The following is a 21,072-nucleotide window of genomic DNA, read 5'->3' as shown; positions in this document are numbered from 1 at the left end:
TCCTGGAATTTTGCACCACACAGAGGTTGGGGTGGCGTGTAACACTCATGTCAGGAGTTGGGTTTCGTGCTTCCAGGAGAAAAGGCCTGTGGGCAAGGTGTGCCTGGAGCCGAGATGGAGGGAGGAGCAGCAGCAGCATTCCTGGAGTAGGTCAGGTTGTTGCTCCCAATAGCAAAGTTAGCAGCGGACAGAGCAGTAGTGGAACGAAGCAGCTTGACTTCTTTGCTTTGGAAAGGAAGTTGTATGAAAACATTATTGTTGAATGTGTACTTCAAAAGTTTGCTTGCCTTTTGTTTTTCCAGTAGAATTTTGTTCTCATAACAACTTGCAACCTGCCTATTACATCTATACACTTGAATGCAGCAAAACTCTTAAGAACCACATTGCCATGAGATCAAAAGTGTGTGTGTGTGTGTGAGAGAGAGAGAGAGAGAGAGAGAGATTGATTTGGTTGGCTTATGTCTCTGTAAGTGGCCCCAAAGCTGCTAAATATAGGTATCCTGGCTTATCACTTGTGTGTAGGCATGGAATTGACTTGAAATTGGATAGTAGGTTTGACTTAAGTGGCTGCCAGTTACATACAGTTGTAACAGACGTTTGTTCAGCCGGGTAGAATTCTTGTGGCATGTCTGTATTGTTAATTATCAGTGAAAGGGTCTTGGCTTCCCCGAGTTAATCAATGGCTGGGAGAGAAACTGGAAGTGATTTTTGCTGCAGGATGGTGAGATCTACCTGCCTTTGGAAACACCAGTCCTTCTAGAACCTTAGGTTGTATCAGCAGTTATCTAAATGGAGCACTCCTAGAAGTACTAAGAAAAGTGGGATCTGTCCAAGAGGAGGGGATGCGTTCTGTTGTTGTTGACCCAGAGAAACTGTTTTAATGGGAAGATTGCTCCCACTGCAGCCTGTATTTGCTTCCTTTTATTTCCCTGTTGTGTCAATTTCAAGCTGTTACGACAAAGAACTCCTGATGATACAAGTGAGTGGGGCACATCTAGGCCTAGATGAGGGAAGTTCAGGCCACAATTCTAGGCTAGTGTCTGATGTCTAGTGAATTACTCATCTTCAGATTAGTTTGCTGCAATATTGGTATAAAAAGGCAACTGTCGGGTCAAAATCTAAAAATTAAAAGACAATCAAGAGATCGAGGTCTACAAGCACTTCTCCCCATTTTTCCTGCAAGGTGTTTTCTGTAGAAAACAATCTGAAGAACAGACAATGTTTCTTTTGTTTATATTGGACTTTAGAATTTTAGAATTTGTGAAATTGCACTGTGTGTGTTTGATTATATTTCCATAGCTACTGACATTCCAACAAGACAACTGATAATCTTTATAAGTATTTAAATTCTATGTAATGTGTGTGTGTCTATATGTGTATGTAACATATATGAGAGTGGGGAGGGGAAGAGAGAGAGAGAGAAATCTAAATGCAGAAGCCAAAGCTGGTATCCTCTGCACAGTTGGGCACCTTCAATCTGGTTGTAGTCAGTTGGATAAGAGCAATTTAACTGTGCAGGACAGTAGCTAAAGAAATTATCTGGGCAATTGAAAAAAACGCCAAAAACATTTGTTAATGTATAGATGGTTTGTTAGAAACAAACATGTATACAATTTTCATTTGGCTCTAACTCTTCAACTTGCATGCAATGGATGGAGAAAGGATTTCAGGCTAGTAACTTGATCTACCTTAAATAGTAGATGAGTCATTCGGAATGATCATGTGCTGATGTATCTGTTAAGGATGCTCTATGTGTACAGTTCCAATAAACACATTTACATATCACAAAACATACTCCAAGCTTACAGTTTCTTAAAAACTCCAAAATTCGCAATTGGGCAGTACCTTTATTGGGACCAATCAAAATGCAACAAAGTGTGTTATTTTAACATTAAAAAAAAAAATCTAATTTTTTGACCAAATGGGGCCCTTCAGGGAGCATATATGCTTTTTGTTTCTGTTTTCTTTTTACTGTAATACTAGTATGGGGGCACCCTCATATCTGCTATTTGAATTCCCTATAATTTTTTTCAACTTAAGCATTATGGCTATTCTTTTCGAAAGATTCCGGTTTTACACCTCCCCACACCACACCCCCATACATTAAAAAACTCAAGCCCTTTTTAAAAACCGACTTTTTCCACTGTCTTCGAAAACCCCAGCAAAAACAATGAGAAAAGGTCTATGTAGAACAGTCTTTTCTGCTTATACCCCCAAATGCATATTTGCTCCAGGGTCAATTTTGGATAGCCCATGTTGCATTACTCCAGCACCTTTCTCAGTCAGGAAAGGTCCTTCTGTAAAGTGATGCGGTGATGGGGGACCCTTCTTCAGTGGTACCTTGGGTTAAGAACTTAATTCATTCTGGAGGTCCGTTCTTAACCTGAAACTGTTTTTAACCTGAGGTACCACTTTAACTAATGGGGCCTCCCGCTGCCACCGCGACGTCATCGTGTGATTTCTGTTCTCATCCTGAAGCAAAGTTCTTAACCTGAGCTACTATTTCAGGGTTAGCAGAGTCTGTAACCTGAAGCGTCTGTAACCCGAGGTACCACTGTATATAAAAAAGAGCACTTCCGAGAGTTCAGGTGCTTATATGAATTAATTTTCAGGTAGACCACAGTGGGGGGTTAACCCCTAAGCCAGGGCAACTCCCGCTTTGTGTGTATGTGGCTTACGAGAATCACTGAACTTCAGTGGCTGTTGAGCGCCTAACCCTCTCAGCAAATCCCAGCTTTTGTGTTTCAGCAAAGCAAATAATTGCCAGCTTCTCGTGTCCAAGCTTATGTGAAAGGGGAGTCTGTTATAACAGCGGTGAAGTGGAAGAGCTTATGTTTAGGAAGGGTGTAGTAAGTTTGCCAGAGAGAAGTTTCGTTTCAATGCAAACCCCTGATGGCCTCCCTTTTACCTTTTCTTATTCCCTGCTCTGCCTCAGGGCTGTTATTGGTGCCTAAAATAATACTGTATTGTATTTTTTTCTAATATACAAAACAAATGTATCCTAGACAAAATGTAAAATAGAATAGGATAATGATGTCACAAATACCTTCTAATTCTGAAACACTGATCAGGAAGTCACTTTATATACTGGTGGTTGCCTCCCAGCACATATATCAGAAACAAAATGGATGTTTGTACCATCAAATATATTATTTTCCAAAGACCAGTATTAATATCCATATTGGGTGAAAGTAATGTCGAGCAATCCGTAGTCTTGTCTGAAGTATATCCTGCAAGTTCGTTCCTCTGCTCGAACTCCCAGTGCCAAAAGGAAGATTGCAAGGAGAGCCTGCCTCCCCCTTTCTTTCTCTGCACCCCTCATGTGCATGGCTGACACTTGCTATGGATATTTTTTTTAAGTTCTTCATGCCATTTTGTGTGTGTGTGTGCATTAAAAGTGCATGCTTAAAGCATGCTGCCTGTACTCCACAAATGTTCCTTTTTACAGCATGCAATTGTTTCAACACTCTCTCATTTCCAAAGGGTTAAAGAGCAAAGGTGATCTTTTCCCCATTCATTGTCATCTTGATTGCATCAGGGAATGTACTTGTGCAAGTCTCATAGGCGCGTTCACTGTTCAACACCACTGAGGCTCAGCACAGTAACTTGGGGGCTAGTTGTTCAAAGATGCTGTGCCCTTTTTAAACCTTTTCTTTAAGCCTTTCCTGTGTTCTGACATGGCACAGCTTGTGTACAAAGTGTTTGCCCACTTCGTTATTATAGCCAAGAGTGCCACTATTACATTCTGCTCCACATATTCAATCAGTTTGTGGAGGGGAGTGAGATTGTGCCCTTTGACCTCCATGGGTTAGGCACTACATAAGCAATGTATGGCCTGTACACTCAGTTGTATACGCTATGTATGATACAGCCCATTCTTGTGCTCTGCTTGATGTGCAGAGGTCACTCCTTCCATGCACTGAACAAGAGGACGGGAGCATGAGAAGAGGGTGAATTCTGTGCTGCTGTTTCTGAAATATCCTGTTGTGAGCAGGAAAACAATTCTCTCCATGTCATGAGGACTACTAACCATTATCATCCCAATTAGGAAAGGACATCCCAGTTAGTCCACTGAGGTGAAAGAAAAGCTTCCACTCTTGCTTTTATCCCAAAGCTGGTAAAGTTTTGGGTTTTTTAAATTGTGTTATGTGTTTTAGTAGTTTACCAATGTCAAGATGTTTCTGTTACTACCAACCCTGCTTTGTGAGTAGAATCCAATAATGCAAATGTTATGTGTGCATATTTACCTGCCGTTTAAGGATTACATTTCATGCATCTGATGGACTGTGTTGTGGCATGCACTTTCGTAGACTAGATTTGATAAGTCTTTTTTCAGTTTATTTTTATTAGTTTTCAAATTAAGATAGAACCACAGATAAACAACAACAAAACCATAATATATCCAACTAAAGCCTTAGCATACAGAGCCCAAAACATATTAAATAATAACAGCCAATCTAAGATCATGACATCCATATTTATCTAGACTGTGCAGGGAGAGATACCTATAAATCTGAAACTATAAACTAGATGAAATAAATCCCACCATACTGAGTAGAAATGGCCAGAATCTTCCTGTCCCTTTGAGACCCATAAGTTATGTTATTTTCCCCCACAATAACTAAATGTCAGAGATTTTATGCTGATTTGCTGGTCTTTAAGATGCTACAAGACATTGCGTTTTCCTGAACAGACTAACACCAATGACCCTCCGGTTTAAGGTGGGTCATTGGGTAGGAAGTCACAAATGAAAATCAGGAAGCATCAATAATACACTAGTCTTGGGAAAGTGTTACTGGCTGTTATTAATATTTTCAAAAGTGGTCAGCTGGGATTCAATAAAGCCTCTTCCTGCCACATCTCTTGTATAGGAACTAGTACTTTTTTTTTTTTAAGGGTGCAATAACAATGCTTGCACAGGCATCAAGTCGCTGAGCAGGCACTATGCACAGTGCTTTCATGGAAAGACAGCTGGAGAGACTAGCCTTATTAAAAAATAATAATTGTGCAACTCAAATTGGTTCAGACCATTTTATTTTTTTTGCTTCTTGGTTTGAGGAATTGCATTGCCACTCATGTTGTCCTTGTTTATTCCTTGCATATGCATCAGGAATTCTGACACATCCTTTGGCTCCCAGTTGACAGCTGCTTTTGATTTAGCTCATGCCAAACTTGCCCCAAAGAACAGGGCCGGGGAACCTGTGGCCCTCCAGATGTTGTTGGATTCCCAACTCCCATCCACCCTCGCCAGCATGGCTGGTGTTTGGGGATGACAGGAGCTGTAGTCTAATAATACCAGGAGGGCCAGATTCCCTATCCCAGGGATTAGGGTTGGTAAATGTTGGAGGGATTTTGGGGTGTAGAAGTGTTTGGTTTTGGGGATGTGGTGGAAGTGTTTGGTTTAACCAGAAGCTCCTTTTGCCTGCGATTGGTCAGTTGCTAAATAGTTTTCACTACTGCCTTGAATTTGTGGGGCAGAAAAAAGAAGGTGATTTATTTGGGAAATAATTCCTTTGGAGGCCATTAACTAACCTTTTTTGAGGTGGTTTCAGTCCACCAAAAGCATGGGTTTGAGGTTTGTGTTGCCATAGATATTAAAAAGCATTTGGTCCACCCCTAGGTGTCATCAAAGTGTGGGTTGTGGGCATGGGTGTAGCCAGGATTTATGTTGGGGCGGGCAGGACACCACCTGTCACCATCCTCTGCCTGGCTCTGTCTAGCAGATTCAGAATGAAATATATCAACAACAGTGGTTTTTAATTACTTTCTTTTGACCCCAAGTGCTGAGAAAAACCTGTCAGAATCTTTTCACCATTTCTACTTTTAGTTAAGTATTTTTATTTATTTGCTTGATTTGGGGGGCAGCTGCCCTCCCTGCTCCCCGCTTGGCTACTCCCATGGTTGTGGGGGCTTCCCTTTTTGATGGGTCAAGAAGGGATGTAGCGTCCATAAGTGTGTGAATAAGTGTGCTAAACGCGCTGCATAACGCACTGGAGGAAATCGGGCATCCAGACTGCAGCCGGGCGGCGTCTTGCTTTCTCTCCGCGCTGACTCTCTGCTTTGTTCTCTCTCTCTCTCTCCTTTCCCCCTCAGAGCTCGCCGGAGGGGCCCATGGAGAGTTACCGGAATGCCACCGAGGTGCAGATGAGTCAGATGGTGCAGCCCTGCCACACCAACCACCGCCGCGAGCTCAGCATTGGGCAGCTCCTCAAATGGATCGACACGGCCGCCTGCCTCTCCGGTGAGCCGCCGCGGACTCGCCTCGGGCACGCGGAGGGGCGGGAGCTCGTTTCTTGGCAACCTGCCCTCGGCTGGATCTAAAGCGCGCGCGCGCGCGAGCACGACCTCGGCTTGCTCGATGCTCGCTCTTAAGGTGGACCGAGCGAGTTCCGGCGTAAGCCCTCGCCGCGCAAGTGAGAGGCAAAAAAAAAAAAAAAAAAAAAAAAAAGGCTTTTAGGGCAACGGGCGAGCCTCGCCTGTTTTTCTTCATACCCAATAAATCTGGGGGCGGGAGCGCGGACGGAAACGTCGGAAGGGACGCCATATCGTGGGGAAGCCTGTACACGTGAAGGCTCCCTGCACCCGTGGACTTTCAGAGGGAAAGAGGAAGGGGTACAACTTGGCGCTCCCCACTTAGAGACCTCTATCCCCCTTCCCTACCGCTCTGAAAAACAAAACCGTGAGAGAAACTTCTCTGAGCTAAAGTCAGTCTCGTTTGGAACTTTGTCTTTTTTCTTCATATTTTATTCCCTGAGCTAGTGGTAACTGTGAAATAAAAATAATGTTCGTGCACACATGTATGGGGAACAACTGAAGTGGCAAACAAAACAAAACAAAACAAAACAAAACAAAACAAAACAAAACAAAACAAAACAAAACAGAATGAGCAGTCAGTTAGTGTGGTTTTGAATTGTGAATTACGGTAAGCTGGGCTGGCAGCTGGAGGCTTTCTTTGGCACCAAGAAGAAGATGCCCATTTCCAGTTCAGAGGCAAGACAGAAGGGCATGGAGGGCTGTGACAAGAGGGTTCATGGGGTGCAATGGTGGTGGTGGGGTGCATGTCTCACCAGTGTCCAACTTCATCTCAAAGCTTCCCTATCATAAAACTAGTTGTTGATCAGCAGATCAAGAGTGTAACTGCACAAGCAGAGAATCCCCTGACGGAAAGACCACCAGGCCAAAAGTGCTGGTGGAGAAAAGCCATATATCTCAAAGCAAGCTAGGGGAAACCACCCCCAACCAAACCAGAGCAGCCATGCCCACTGTTATTGGTCCTTATTATAGAGTGCAGCTTATTTGTTTTTTCCTCTGGGCATATTGCCTTTAGAACCTTTAACTACATTGTAGAAGCACTACTAAGGAACTTCATAAAGGAGCTTGCATTTTGAAAGCAGATGAATCTGAGGGGCTTAATCAATGAGCGTATTTCACTTTAAATGTGCCCAAGTCAAGCTGTTGTAATGATCAGAGTTTTGGGAAAGACTTAATGCACTCTAGTCCTGTACACTGACAGGCAGGATTGCTCACCTGCCAGACGTCCGCAGAGGAATCTGCACAATCCATAAGAACAGCCCTGTTGGATCAGAACCGAGGCCTATTCCATACAGCAACCTGCTTTCCCACAGTAGCCTGATAGACACTACTTATACTACTGACACTTCCAGGACATACAAGCAAATGCCCCTTCTTCCTTGTATATACTTTGCTCGGCACTGGGCATTCAAAGGTAGACTGCCTCTCACCTGGGAGGTTCCATTTAACTGTCATAGCTAATAGCTTCCAATATGTTCTCTCAATTTGTCCAATCTTTCTAAAACAATCTAAGGGCTCATGCACACTTTCTTTCGTGCCATGTTTCTAAGCACAGGTCTGAGCTTTAAAGCTCCGTGTCCAAATGTTGTTGTTTTCTCCTGGCGCTTTCCCCAGAAAAACCCTCCTTTTACTGCTGCATCAGAGCAAATGGTTCAGAAGTGGGAGTCCCTAGGTAGTACTCAGACACCTTTAGAGAAACGACTTATACAAATACTTCCATTGGGTTCTCTTTAGCACTGTAGCTGGTATTTGCTTAGATGGAGAGTGTTGTGTGTAGAAACCTCTAATTTCTGTGTGAATGAATTTTGGAATGTAGCCTGTCATACAAAGGTAAGTATTCCACCCATTGTCCCACCCACTTTGGCTTTGCCCTCCCCCACTTGAATGTACTATGGAATGTTGCTCTCGGGCTACAGAAGATTTCCTACCCCTACCTTAACTCCACAAATTAAAATTTGACCTTGCTAATTAAATTGGCACTCACCGTTAATCAAGTAAACCTTTAATTGATTAAATCTGTCAATTAAAACTGATTACAACTTATGGGCTTTTTAGTGCCAATACTTCAACTGACCTGAACTTCTGATGCAAAGAAAAACTATTGAGAAGGGTATATTGCTGTTTATGGAGCTGCTTGCACAGTGGAAAGATACCTTCTTAAATTAAAATGAAGCTTGGAAGGTAACAATAATCATACAATTAGAGAGATCACCAACCTTTTCAGGGGCCCAGCTGCATGTTCAGAAGTCTTTGCTTTGGGCACCACAAAATGTTCATCTCCTGGAAGAAAAGCTGACAGTGCTCAGAGCCACCTCCCCTCCACCCTCCCTGCAAGAAGAGGCAAAAACACCCACATGTAGGCCAAAATAAAGCGCAAAATAAAAGCAGTCCCCACCTTCGAAAAAACCTGGCAAACCTTGCAATAACCTCCCAGGCCAAAAAACATGAGTAAAAAGCCTGAGGTTGGTAGGGGGCATGTTGGGGGTTCTGGATATAGGTAAACCACCATTCTAGAAGAGAAGCGTAGCCTTTTGAATACAGTATTTCAGATACCAAAGACCCAGCATCAAATCTTTAGGAGTCAACTATGCAAAGAGCTGAAAAAACATTTTGAATGCCAATGTTCCAACAGCAGCTTTTTAGGCAATTGGGTGATCACCTGCCTGGGATTCCCCCCCCCCCACCATTTCTGCATGTGGGGATAATTGTGAGAGTGCTTCTTAACATAGCAGGCACATGTGCTGGACTCTGCAGTTTTATGCGTCCTACCATGGTGCCGGTTTTGTTCCTGCAACCAAGGCTTCTTGTTTCCATTCTAAGCCTGCAACTGTAATTACTGTGAACAGAAAGATCCCTGTTTGCTGCAATGATGTACATAACTAATGTGGTTTGTTTGCCTTTTCAGCCGAGAGGCATGCTGGCTGCCCCTGCGTCACAGCTTCAGTGGATGATATCTATTTTGAGCACACAATTAGGTAACTGCCTCACTTCCTTGCCTCATTGCAGTTTAACTGGATTTTTAACTGGATTTTTTAAAATGTGCCTTTAGCAAATGCAGAAGTAGTAGAAATATGTGCCATGTTAATTAGCCCTTTTGAGCCTGGGTAACTTCTCTGGGTTGTTTTCCCCCCATTCCTTTCCTTTTACTGGGAAAGCCAATGAAAAATATTAGGTTGAAAAATCAATGGTTTCTCCTTATCCATTAAGATGGGGTGTTCCAGCTCTGCTGTTTCAGTGCAGCATTGCAAAACAGGCCTCACCTTTGGCGTGTGCCCTTAACAAAGAATGCAGTGCAGATGCGGAGGGTCTGGGAAATCTTTTATTCCCTTGTTATAGCATCCTTATTCATGTGTTTTGCTTGCAAATAAATAGCACATTTGGGGAAGACAGGGGGGCAGGCATACTCCCTCCAACCCCTGTTTATCCCATCTCTCCCCAATTCAGGGAAGAGTGGCCTCTGAAGTGGGGAGTCCCCTGTACTTTAGGGGTCTCCCTATGCATTTTAGAATCCTGTTTTTCTAGGGTTTCCTAAAGTGTTCAGGGAGTATCCAGGACTACATTGACAATTTGGAAGGTGATGAGGATGGGGGTGCAGCACTAGCACCCATGTCCCCGCTGTCCTCCTACATACTTACTCTAGCTCCCTTCAGGTATTATATTTAAGAGTAACATTACACACAAGTTGACATCCCAGATAGAAGGTTTAATTGGAGCAGACTCGGGACCTGTTTTGAATTCGGTTCTGTTTGAAGGTCGGTTCTGTTCCAAGAACGAAGAGAGTATTTGGAGCATTTGCAGGAAGCTGCCTTCCCTACTGACCACAGCCCACCCGACACATCTGGCGTTTGGGGAGGATGTTTGGGGGATTATAGGATTACGACTTCTCAGAGGGCTTGAGCCTCAGCACCTCTCTGATTTAGAAAATGAGCCGGTGCCAAAATGTGCAGCTGCATCATCTTACACAGTGACATGTGTGTCAGCTGCAAGAACATATTTGTTCTTCTGTTAACCAGCTTTATTTATTTCAATTCCTGTTAATATACCAGGTCAAAGTATTTGTCTCTCTAGCCCTGTATGATGTCCCTTGACTGGCAATGCCTCTCCAGTGCACCAAGCAGAGGCCTTTCCTGAGGTCGTCTCAACTGGAGATGCCAGGGATCTTCTGCACGAAAAGCATGCTCTCTTCTACTGAGCAATGACCCCTCTCCATCTTCTCCTAGAAGAAGGTCACAAAACAAACTCCTTCAGGGCACAGGAACGTGCCTTGTACTGAATGAGGACCATCTGCCTATCAAACTCAGTATTGCCTTCACTGACAGCAACTCTCCAGGGTTTCAGATGGGTCTTTCCCAATGGGGGACTTTTGAGATGGGCTGTTCTTAGGCGACAGAGCAACTGCCGTATGTGCAGAAGGCATATGGTTAAATCCCAGGCAGCTCCTGGTAGTGCTGGGAATTTAATTAATTAATTAATTAATTAATTAATTAACAGGATTTATATCCTGCTTGATCACCCATTGGCTCTAGGTGGTTTACACAGAATGTCCCCCGTCTGAAACCCTGGAGAGCCACTGCCAGTCAGTGTAGACCAGGGTTCTCCAAACTTAGGCATCCAGCTGTTTTTTTGGACTACAACTCCCATCATCCCTAGCTAGCAGGACCAGTGGTCAGAGATGATGGGACCAAAAGCAGCTGGCGTAGACAATACTGGGCTAGAATAGATGGACAGTCTGATATGGTAGAAGGCAGCTTCCTAGGCCCACATGGAGATGTCAGGGACATTCTGCATGCGAAGCAGGCGCCCTGCCATTGACCGATGGTCCTCCCCCATGGTGCTTATATTTAAACTTAAAGCCTTGAAGCGAATTTTCTGAAACAGAACGTTCATGCTGAATTTTTATTATCCTGCCGTTCGTATTTGAATATGTTCATGTGTTACACAAATGGCATGAAATCATTATGGTAAGCGCAAGCTCTGTGGCATACCTGTCTGTGTTAAAAATTAATAAAGCACCTTTCAGGCAGCGGTGAGAGATTAAGTGGGCTTCTTTTTCAGAGGGCAGGTATGTAAAAACCTAGGTCCTTTTTTCTAGCTTACGGGGTGGGTGGTCGTGTCCTTCTTTTGGGAAAGCTGTCGGAAGAATGGGTGAATTTGGAGTTTTGCCTTTTTTTGGTAATACTTTAAACTTTTATATTCCACTTGAGTACCCATCATCTTGATTCTTTTATATGTGTGGATTTACTAACAATCTGCATGACTCTCAATATGGCTTCAGATCAGGAATGGGTTAGTCCTCCAGATGTTGTTGGACTTCAACTCCCATCAGCCCCAGCCAGTGTGGCCAATGGTCTGAAGCAGAAGGGAGTTGTAGTCCAACAGCCTCCGAAGGACCACAGGTTCTCTATTCCTGCCACAGATTATTATGTCCCATTTACTACCACCTGGATGCCCTCTCTCAGCCAAAGTTTGGATGCTTGGGAAAGGGCATGTCTCCTCCTTGACAGCCTTGTCAGCTGTGAGCCTCTGGTACTTCCTTGTCATTTACACAGACGAACAATGTACCCTGGCCACTTCCAGCAAATGTTGCCTAGCCTTTCCTGTGGTTGTAGGTCTGTCTGTGGTCTCTGGAGCTTGTCAGAACGTGGCTTTCATATAGTTTTTAGGGCAGGTTTCCCCAAACTTTGGTCTCCAGCTCTTTTTGCACTACAGCTCCCATCATCCCTAGCTAGCAGGATCAGTAGTCAGGGATGATGGGAATTGTAGTCCAAAAACAACTGGAGATCCAAGTTTGGGAAACTCTGTTTTAGGGGAACCCAGGTGCACTGTCAGCCTTTACAAATTTCTAGAGAAGCTATGCTTTGGAGATCCTTTATTTATCTCAGATATTTATACTCTGCCACTTCAGGCCCAAAGGATCTCTGAGTGGTTTACAAATGAAACGGTAAAAATACAAGTCACAGTAAAAGTGCAGCAGAGCAGCAACAGTTAAAACAAGGAAACTTTTTTTTAAAGAACCCCATGGCATATAAAAAGGTCTCTACTTGGCACTGAATGGACATCAAATTTGGTGCCAGGAGAGGTTCTCTGAAATGAAGAGGGCATTCCAGAGTTGGAGCTGAAATGCTACTACCTCCAGCCACCACTTCCCTCTCCTTCAAAGGGGGAGAACCCAGAGATGGGCTTCTGTGGATGCTCTTAATGTTTGGACAGGTCCATGAAGGAACAGGCAGTCTTGGACCCAAACAGATCATGGTTTTAAAAGGTTAAAACTAGCATAGTGGTTTGGGATTAGAGAGGAACAAGGAGCCAGTGCCTTTTTAATTTTTTTTTAAAAAAGGGTGTTCTGTCTGCCTAGTTAGTCCTCTAGCTGCTATGGGTTGAAGCAAGAGAAGTTTCCTGTCTTCAAGGACAGCCCCATATAGCAAAAATTACAGTAGTCTAAATGGGATAGAGTGTAGATAATTATGACCAGGCTATCTCTGTCAAGGAGAGGCTGCAGCTAGTGCTGCAGCTCCAGCTGCAGGCAGGTGTTTCAAGACATGGATACTGCTTAGCTTTCCTAAGGCAAGCCTGGATCAAAGAGCACCCCAAACCTTGAAAAGATAGTCAAAGGGAGATGTTTCTGAGCCAAAGCGCATGGCTGCATATGCTGTGGAAGACAGTAAGTTATGTTTTGTGAGTGCTCTATTAAGTGATAATGATCGTGGTTAGAGTGTACTATATATAAAACACTGGAACTTCGAAACAGTACTTTAGTTCTTGAGCAGGGGTTATTACACTCCAGGGAAGCAAATAAAGACAAATTAAAGGTGCAAGACTTCCTGCAAGCCACATATTCCCTGATCAACGCCAGCATTCAAACAACATACGCAGACTGGAAATAAGCAGAGAAATATGAGCCAGGATTGTCTTCACACCTGAGAGCAGCTTGAATGGTGCTAAAAATGAGGGGTAAATTAAGACCCGTAGCCCACTAACTTGGGTTGGCTTCTTGGGTACAAGCAAGGTGTGTCTGTGCAGGAACTCTTGGATCAGTGTTTTGTCTCAAGATCAGAAGCCCAATAATGTTCACTTTAAAAACATGGGGGGAGGGAGCAAGAATCAGCACAGGTTATTCAGCACCTTTTAATCGACACAACAGACTTGTAAGGTGGGCTAGATGGAGACTAGCCAAAGGCTAGTGAATTTTGGGGTTTGGACTCTGATCTGGGTTCATGTCGGACACTGTCCAGTAGACGGAACTTTCCCCTTTTGATATGAATAGAAAATATGGGCAGTGCCTGCTGGCCTTTTGTCTGTCCACGTTTAAGCCTACCCTTCTCCCTGTTCTCCCACAGCTGGAAAGCATCTATAAGAATGTTCCAGTGCCACTCAGTTATGTTGACCTGGTGGGTTGGACAATTAAGGTCCTGTAATGAAACACACCCCTTAGGTCCCACAGAGTTTATGCAAATGTATATTTTATATTGCGAGAGGCGACTTCTTTCTTTTTCAGCTCCACTTTGCTTTGTTTCCCTCCTTATCCTTTTGTATTAGACAGCTGCATGTAAAGTCTCCTTGGTGCCTATGTGGGAAGGACGAAGCCTGGTATGAGCCTTTGCAGTACAAATGTTTACAGCAATAGACTAGATTGCTGATCTCCTAACCCACTGATGTCCTGAGATACTGGTGTTAATTAACCTAACTGACACGATATTCAGAATGCACCGACTAGCCTGCTTTTCCTGTGCACAGAGGCGATTCTCAAAAAGTGTAATATTCACTTTCTGCAGCTTGCAGATGTTCTTTCCATCTTTCCGGCTCTAAAACAAACTGTAACTCTTCACAGGGTGCACATGGGACTATAAAATTGTTGTGTGAAAAATGAAGGGATGCTTTGTCCATCTGCTGTTCTGGCTTCTAGAAAAGATGCAGTTGCCAGATGAAGGGCTCGTTTTATGGGAGCAATTTAATTTTCTTCATAGTACTCTATGAGTGGATGGAAAGGGAGTAGGTTGTGTTTTGTGGGATGAAGGAGGGACTTCAGCCCCTAATAGCTCTTTACTTCTATGTCCCAAATCCAGGTCAGGAGTATTAAAGGGGAAGAGTGAGTAGTGTCGGAGCCTGTTAGTTACCAGAATGAAGAATGACTTTCAAAAAGGCAGCGATTCAAACTGTTATGTATTAACTGCAATTAGACCCCTAAGTAGGAGTTCAGAAAGCTTCATCTGACCAAATCATCCGGAAAATCTGAAATCCACACAACTCTCTGGGAATCGTGCTTCAGATGAGCAATGTTTTCTACTTAAAGTCATATGAATGCATTTTCTGAATGTCAACTGAAGGCAAATGTAACCCAGTCCTGCAGTGTCATCCAGAGATATTAGCAATACTCTGGTCATGCACAGGGACTCTAAAAATAGCTTCCCCCAACTATTATTTTTTTCATTATGTATTTTCTTCATACATTATGCAAACCATTGTTTTAAACACACACATACATATATCTACATGTGCTAAATTTTTTGGTAGAAGCTATACCCCAAAGCATTGCTGAAATCCTTTCTGCATTTTCCTGGGTCTTGCGGTATAAGTCCTACTGAGCACAGTGGGACCTTATTATTTCTGGAGAAGCATGCATTGGATTGTGCTTCATGAGAGAAGTCATGCTATACCAGGTGGGGCAAAATTCTTTCTTTAGTCCATCATTCAGATCAGACATCATTTTATAATTCACACAAGAATCAATATGCACGCATAGCATTTAGTAAAACTGAGCCAGTGCATGTTTTTTGGCTACTTCTGGGCTTTGCAGTTCAAAATGTGGTTACCTTCAGATGCTGTTGGACTACATCACCCATCAGCCCTAGCCAGCATGGCCAGTAGCTAAGAATGATGGGAGCTGTAGTCCAGAAACATTGCTTGCCTCTGGCATAGTCTGTCAAAGAGCTGAATAGTTTTGTTGCTTTCACCTTTCTGGCTTAGTTTCTTGACTGTTCTTTCCAGTTCAGAATTGTCAACAAACTACCAACAACTCTAAGAAGAAGGAAGTTGATCCTCTCTAAATCTTATGTGTTGTTTTTTTAAAAAAATGTGCTTTGAAGCAAACTGTTTTGGAATAACATTCGTAAATTGTTCACTCCCTGATTTAAGTAACACGTCCCTTTGAAATGGGGCAAAATCTTCAATATTCTGACAGAGACATTTAATTTAGTTCTTGATCTTACTTGCGTGCCTTTTGCATGTCAAATGCCTTTATTGCAAAATAATTACTTGTCTGCATATAATTTCTGAGAGTTTAGTCAATGAAATGAAGGGTTTGTGTGAAAGAAACTAGGTTAGTGGGTGAATCTTTGCTTGGGATCTGTGTTTATTGTAATAGTATACCTTTTGGGTGTTAAGGCCAGTATGAAGGCAGTTCGCTTTTGAAATCCATTGTTTCCACTTGTGTATGTGTGTGTATATATATATATACACACACACCCCTGCACCCTGAGACAACTTCCATTTCAGAATATAGCACTTAAACTGTGAGAGTTAATCTCCAGCTAATGGCGTGTGATTCTAAAATATTATTAATTCAGTTTTTACTCTGCTGTTTGACCCTACCTGAAAAACATCACTTTGAGTTTCATCAGCAATTGAACTGGGTGGCAGTAAGAGGATGTGTCCTTAAAGAGGCTGTGTCTACTCATAAGGTGCTTCCAGACGGGGGCTCAGTTTTCTAAATGGGTCATTGGGATATTGTAAATGTGTTGCCTGCAGCAGATTTAAATGGGAGAAATTGTGGGCTGGGTTTTTAATGTCAGTGATATTGGCAGAAATGTGCATTCACGAAGAGCACAGATTCCACAAGGAACAGCTGTCTGGAAGCACCCCTAGACAAAACACCACGTGGGAGCACTTGAGCCTGGCTTCATGCCAAGCAGATTCACTTGGCTTGTAGCACGAGGGTGGTGGTATCCTTCACTATCATATCAATGTTGTGGTGTGCTTAACGAACTCCTACATCTCATATCTGGGCTGATCTGATGGAGAAGCTTAAGGAAAGTCCTGTGTTGAAATGAAGTGTTTAAGGCAGGCTGTGACTATCCTGCCTAACCTTATTCTGTTCTCACCATTGGGGGATTTTATTTTATTTTTTACTGAGAAACTGAAAGGGGAGAGAGACTTGCCATTGCGCTTGAGAGCTTATATTAAAGCTGAGCGTCTCTGAACCCAGGCAGATAACTTTTTGAGGGATGACACATCCCGCTTCCTTTATAGAGAGGTAGATATGATTTAAATGTGTGTTTAGCCATGGGTGAAATCTTATCTATGTGCCCTTTTCTGATGAACCAGAAAACTACATGAGGCCTGGGCCTACGAAGTCTTCCACTTGGGACCTGGTGGGGAGGGGAAAAAATAATTTCCATCCCATAAATCTCTAGGCCTATCCAGTGCTTCCTCTCAGCCGTTCCGTGAACTGTCCGGGTGACCTAACTTACAGGCCTCAGGAATTAATCTGACTGTGTTGCTTCTAGACACCCGGTGGGAGTGATTTGAGCAGAAAGCTATCTTAACAAATGGACCATGACAGCAGTATTGTCGCGCAGGGCCCACCAGTCAGGTAGAACTCCTGCATATCAGAACCACAGGATGCTTTCTACCAATTGCATTTTAATGTTTCTCATCTTATTTATCTTTTCTCCCCTATCCCTAGTGTTGGGCAGGTTGTCAACATCAAAGCAAAAGTGAACCGAGCATTTAACTCTAGCATGGAGGTTTGTATGCTTCAGTGTGCTATCTTGGAGGACTTGCATTTGTTGCCCAATATGCAGCTAAGGTTGCAATCCTAACCCCACTTACCTGAGAGCAAGCTCCGCTGCATTCAGTGGGACTTACTTCTGAGAAGGCTAGGATCTCACCCTACAGTTGCCAGTACCATGCGCTCAAATTTTGTTCTCCAAAAAGATAATGCAAACATGCAGTTATTGAGTTAATTTGAATTGAAGATGAGTTGCTGGGATATATATATATATATATATATATATATATATATATATATACATACACACACACATACATACACACACACACACACACAGTCATACCTTGGATCTTGAACGACTTGTAAGACGAACGTTTTGGGTCCCGAATGCCGTGATTGTTCCAGTTTGCAAACGTTCTTTAGACCCTGAACATCCCTTGCGACTTCCGTGGCTTCCGATTGGTTGCAGGAGCTTCCTGCAGCCAATCAGAAGCCGCACCTTGGTTTCTGAACCGTTTTGGAAGTCGAAAGGACTTCCGGTACGGATTCCGTTTGACTTCCAAGATAACACTGTACCAATATATCTCATAAAAAGTTGTTATCTGTTTTCCTAAGTTATTTAATATATCAAAGGATGGTCACAACCACTTGTAGAGGATGAGGATAGGTGGTGGAGGGTAAATGAAAAAGTGCAAGCTTTGTTATGGGAATACTAAACATTGTTTTCTTTGTCGAACTTGAAATATTTTTGGCAAAAGAAGGGAGTTGGATAGTTTAAAGGAAAACAGAGAGGGCTAGGGATGAGGAATCCTATAGGAATAATGAATGACACAGAAATAACATTCAACTATTTGGAGTGAATGCTACATAAGGGAAAGGCTGTTTTCTGTGTCTTCCTGCAGAAGTAAATCTTGGTTTCAGGTTTATTTCCAGCTTCCTATGCCCTGTCAATGGGTTGAAATTCACTGTAGTGCAGTGGATAGGTGGCAGCCTATTTCATTTCATTTCATTTTTTTAAACATGCCCCACATATCTGGCAAAAATCAAATCAAATTCAGGGCACTTACATGATCTATAAAGCAATATCCATAAAAACAATTGCAAAACCAATAATCTATGAAACAAAAGCAATACGAACCACATGAGAAAATTTAAAAAGCGCATATAGGCTCAGAGCAGCAGCTAATAAAACCACAAGCAGGGACAATACCAGCCACAATGAGGGCTTAAATGATACAATTTAACCACCACCGAAAACTTGAGTGAACAGAACAGACTCCAGCAGGTGCTTAATAAAAGACTGCAAATACGGTGCCAGGTAGATGTCTCTTAGGAGGGAGTTGCAGAATGAGGTACAATCGCAGAAGCAGCTCTGTCTCTGGTTATGGCTCACTACTCATGGTAGGAGCTTCTAGAAAAGGGTCTCCAAAGACTATCTCAGCTTTTGGGCAGGTTCATGTGAATCTGCACCAGTCCGTGCAGAGGAACATCCTCCATGTCAACCAACATGTAGAGTAAAATGGGAGTTTTGCAGGAGAGGACAAAATCCACTTGCTGGGCACAGTGATCATGCTACAGCCGATGTACTATTTTACTTGTGAGTTGCTGAGCTTTTGAAGCACATTGGCAAGATTTGTGTTCCAGAATGGTATCACATTCCTATAGCAAAGCCTTGTATTTCTTGGCTATTTTTCCATGTGCATGTGAATCCTGGAATATGTTCTCAGAACCAGTTATTGTTATATGTTAATATTATGTTAAATACTCTATTGAATAATAATATTAACATACATGAATTCGTAAGGTTCCCCCCCCCAAATGAAATATTTCTGAAGGGAAGTAGAGCTGTCACTGTTTCTGTGCAATTGGTCCAGTTTGGAATCCTAATTGTGATACTATTTCCAAGTCATCAAATTGTCCTTCATAACCATAAGGGCTAGAAACTTGGATTTTAAGTAAAAATGAAAACTTAAAAGCAGCTATTCCTGGAAGCTATATAGAGACCACATTTTGCAGGGCGCAGAGTATGTATGGCCCTGGTTTGTGGAATATTCATTGCTCCCATCAATTGTAAAAGCTTTTCTGTAATTCACAGTACAAGAATCTATCCAGGCGAAACCCAAACAGCACCCTGATTCCCATAACTTGGCTTCTGTTGCTGGAAAAGGGAAGAATGTTATCCAGGGGATGTCTGGTTTTCATTTTTCTGCCCCAGGGAACAAACCTCTGTGATTCATTTGCTTAGGAGAGCAGCAATACATAGAAAGCAATAATCACACCGCCTGTTCACCTTTAAATATTCAGAAGTATGACTTGCCAAACCAGAGCTAAGAACTAGAACAACACAGAGAGCTATTATGCAGTGCAACTCCTTCAGGTGCTACAAAGCATTCTTTTGAAATATTATCCAGTTGTTTCAGATGTTCCTTTTTCTGAATGGGAAATAGTGGAAGGTTTTTTTTTCTAAATGCAACTAAACTCTTAATTCAGTACCTCACCTTCATTTTTTCCTCCCCTCTGGTGACTGTTTCTAGGTTGGTGTACAGGTCAGCTATGAAGACCTGTGCAATGGGGAGCAGTGGAATGTCTGCAAGGCCTATGCAACTTTTGTGGCACAAGGCAAGCCGTCTGCTAAGGTAAGCACAGAGAGTTAAAATCTTCAGTTTAGGCATTTGGAAAAAAATAGCATTGCTGCTCCATCCCTTCAACCCGCTTTCCCCCTGGAGATTTGCTTTATAGAGACTACCCTGTGCATTTAAAGAATGTATAAAGACTCTTGTTGATTGCTTTCGCTATGTTATCATAGTCCTTAACAACTATTTATAAAAATAACACACACACACACAAATCAGTTTTTATATGGTATGTTGCTGGTGCAGCTCTGCTGAGGTCTAATTTGTAATGTTGAGACTAGGAGAAAAATAAAGATATTTTAATTCAATCATAACTTATTAGCTGGTCTAGAATTCTGCAGTACACAAATGGGATAGCACTGCATGGTTTTTAATACAAATTGGGGCACACAAATATAAATACAGATTGCTTTCATGGTGACTTGTACTCCTCCTTCCGGCAATTCCTGCAGCCAAGCTGGTGCCAAACATATTGCTCTGCTTTCCTTTGGACATCAGTGAGGCCAAGGGGAGGGTCTTGACCTCTGGGCAACCCAGGACCTCCATACATACTGCCCAGGCTTGCACCCTGGAGAGGTAACTTTGGTGCTACTAACGCAGTAGTTTGACTTCACCCTTGGAGGCGCACTCCATTGCCAACAACAACGACGTTATTGGCTTTGTGGCATACAGAACTTTGGCTGATTGTGCAGTGGACGAAAGTTGTATGAAGGTTACAGTTCTCTGCATACTTGCAAGGATTGAACGTGCTGGACTTCTGAGAAAGCACACCCAGGACCATGGTGTAAACCAGGGGCTGGAAACCTCAGGCCCCTTTGTTTGACCTTTGGGACTCTCCTCAGACTGCACACCTCACTGAATCTCCTTGAGTGCTTTTGCCTGGTCAGAATGTGGATAACGCTTCTTGCTTGCCTCTATCGATTAAAATAGAAAGCTTGTTGCATGCCTGTAATGTAGCCTACTGTACAAAGGTGTTTGGAAAACAAGGCCATGGTGCCATTTGTTGTGAACTGCAAGGCCTTCCTTGACATGCACACACACTCCCGTCAAAGTGAACAACACATTTATTGTTTTACGCTAGAACTATGCAGACTACAGAGAATATCAGCATCAAAATAGGTAAAATGTGGCTTGGTAATGCTTTGGGCAATCACGGGTATGTCCTGAACTTTTTCGTTCAGCAAGTTTCCAAAGCTAGTAGAACTCCCTCCAAAGTGATTTGTGTATTGCCCCATCTCTACAGGCTTTTAAAGGGGCCGATGAAAAACTCACTTGTTCCAGTTCCCCTTTCCTTAAAAGGATTTAGAGTGCTGCTTTTCCAGAAACTGTTTAAAGGTTGTTTTATTGAATTATAATGGTGTGATGGTGGCCTGTGAATTGTTTTCGAGTGACTGTTGT

General features: G+C 42.8%; 1 protein-coding gene across 2 annotated transcripts in view; it reads left to right on the top strand.

The window, feature by feature from the left end:
• The window catches only part of ACOT11 (acyl-CoA thioesterase 11), a 58,956-nt gene that overhangs the window by 19,471 nt on the left and 18,413 nt on the right, over window positions 1–21,072 (top strand). Inside the window, exons 2-6 of one of the 2 annotated variants that reach the window (XM_083619416.1) lie at window positions 6,094–6,241; window positions 9,218–9,287; window positions 13,849–13,899; window positions 16,994–17,054; window positions 19,576–19,677. In XM_083619416.1, coding sequence (XP_083475542.1) covers window positions 6,112–6,241; window positions 9,218–9,287; window positions 13,849–13,899; window positions 16,994–17,054; window positions 19,576–19,677 — 414 coding nt within the window. In that variant the 5' untranslated portion in view covers window positions 6,094–6,111. The remainder of the gene's footprint in view (window positions 1–6,093; window positions 6,242–9,217; window positions 9,288–13,848; window positions 13,900–16,993; window positions 17,055–19,575; window positions 19,678–21,072) is intronic. The other variant, XM_083619417.1, reaches the window with a different exon arrangement.

Source organism: Podarcis filfolensis, assembly GCF_964270895.1.
Source record: "Podarcis filfolensis genome assembly, chromosome: 6".
Lineage (NCBI taxonomy): Eukaryota > Metazoa > Chordata > Lepidosauria > Squamata > Lacertidae > Podarcis > Podarcis filfolensis.
The sequence above is the reverse complement of the archived record's forward strand: the minus strand, read 5'-3'. Positions and strand labels throughout refer to the sequence as shown.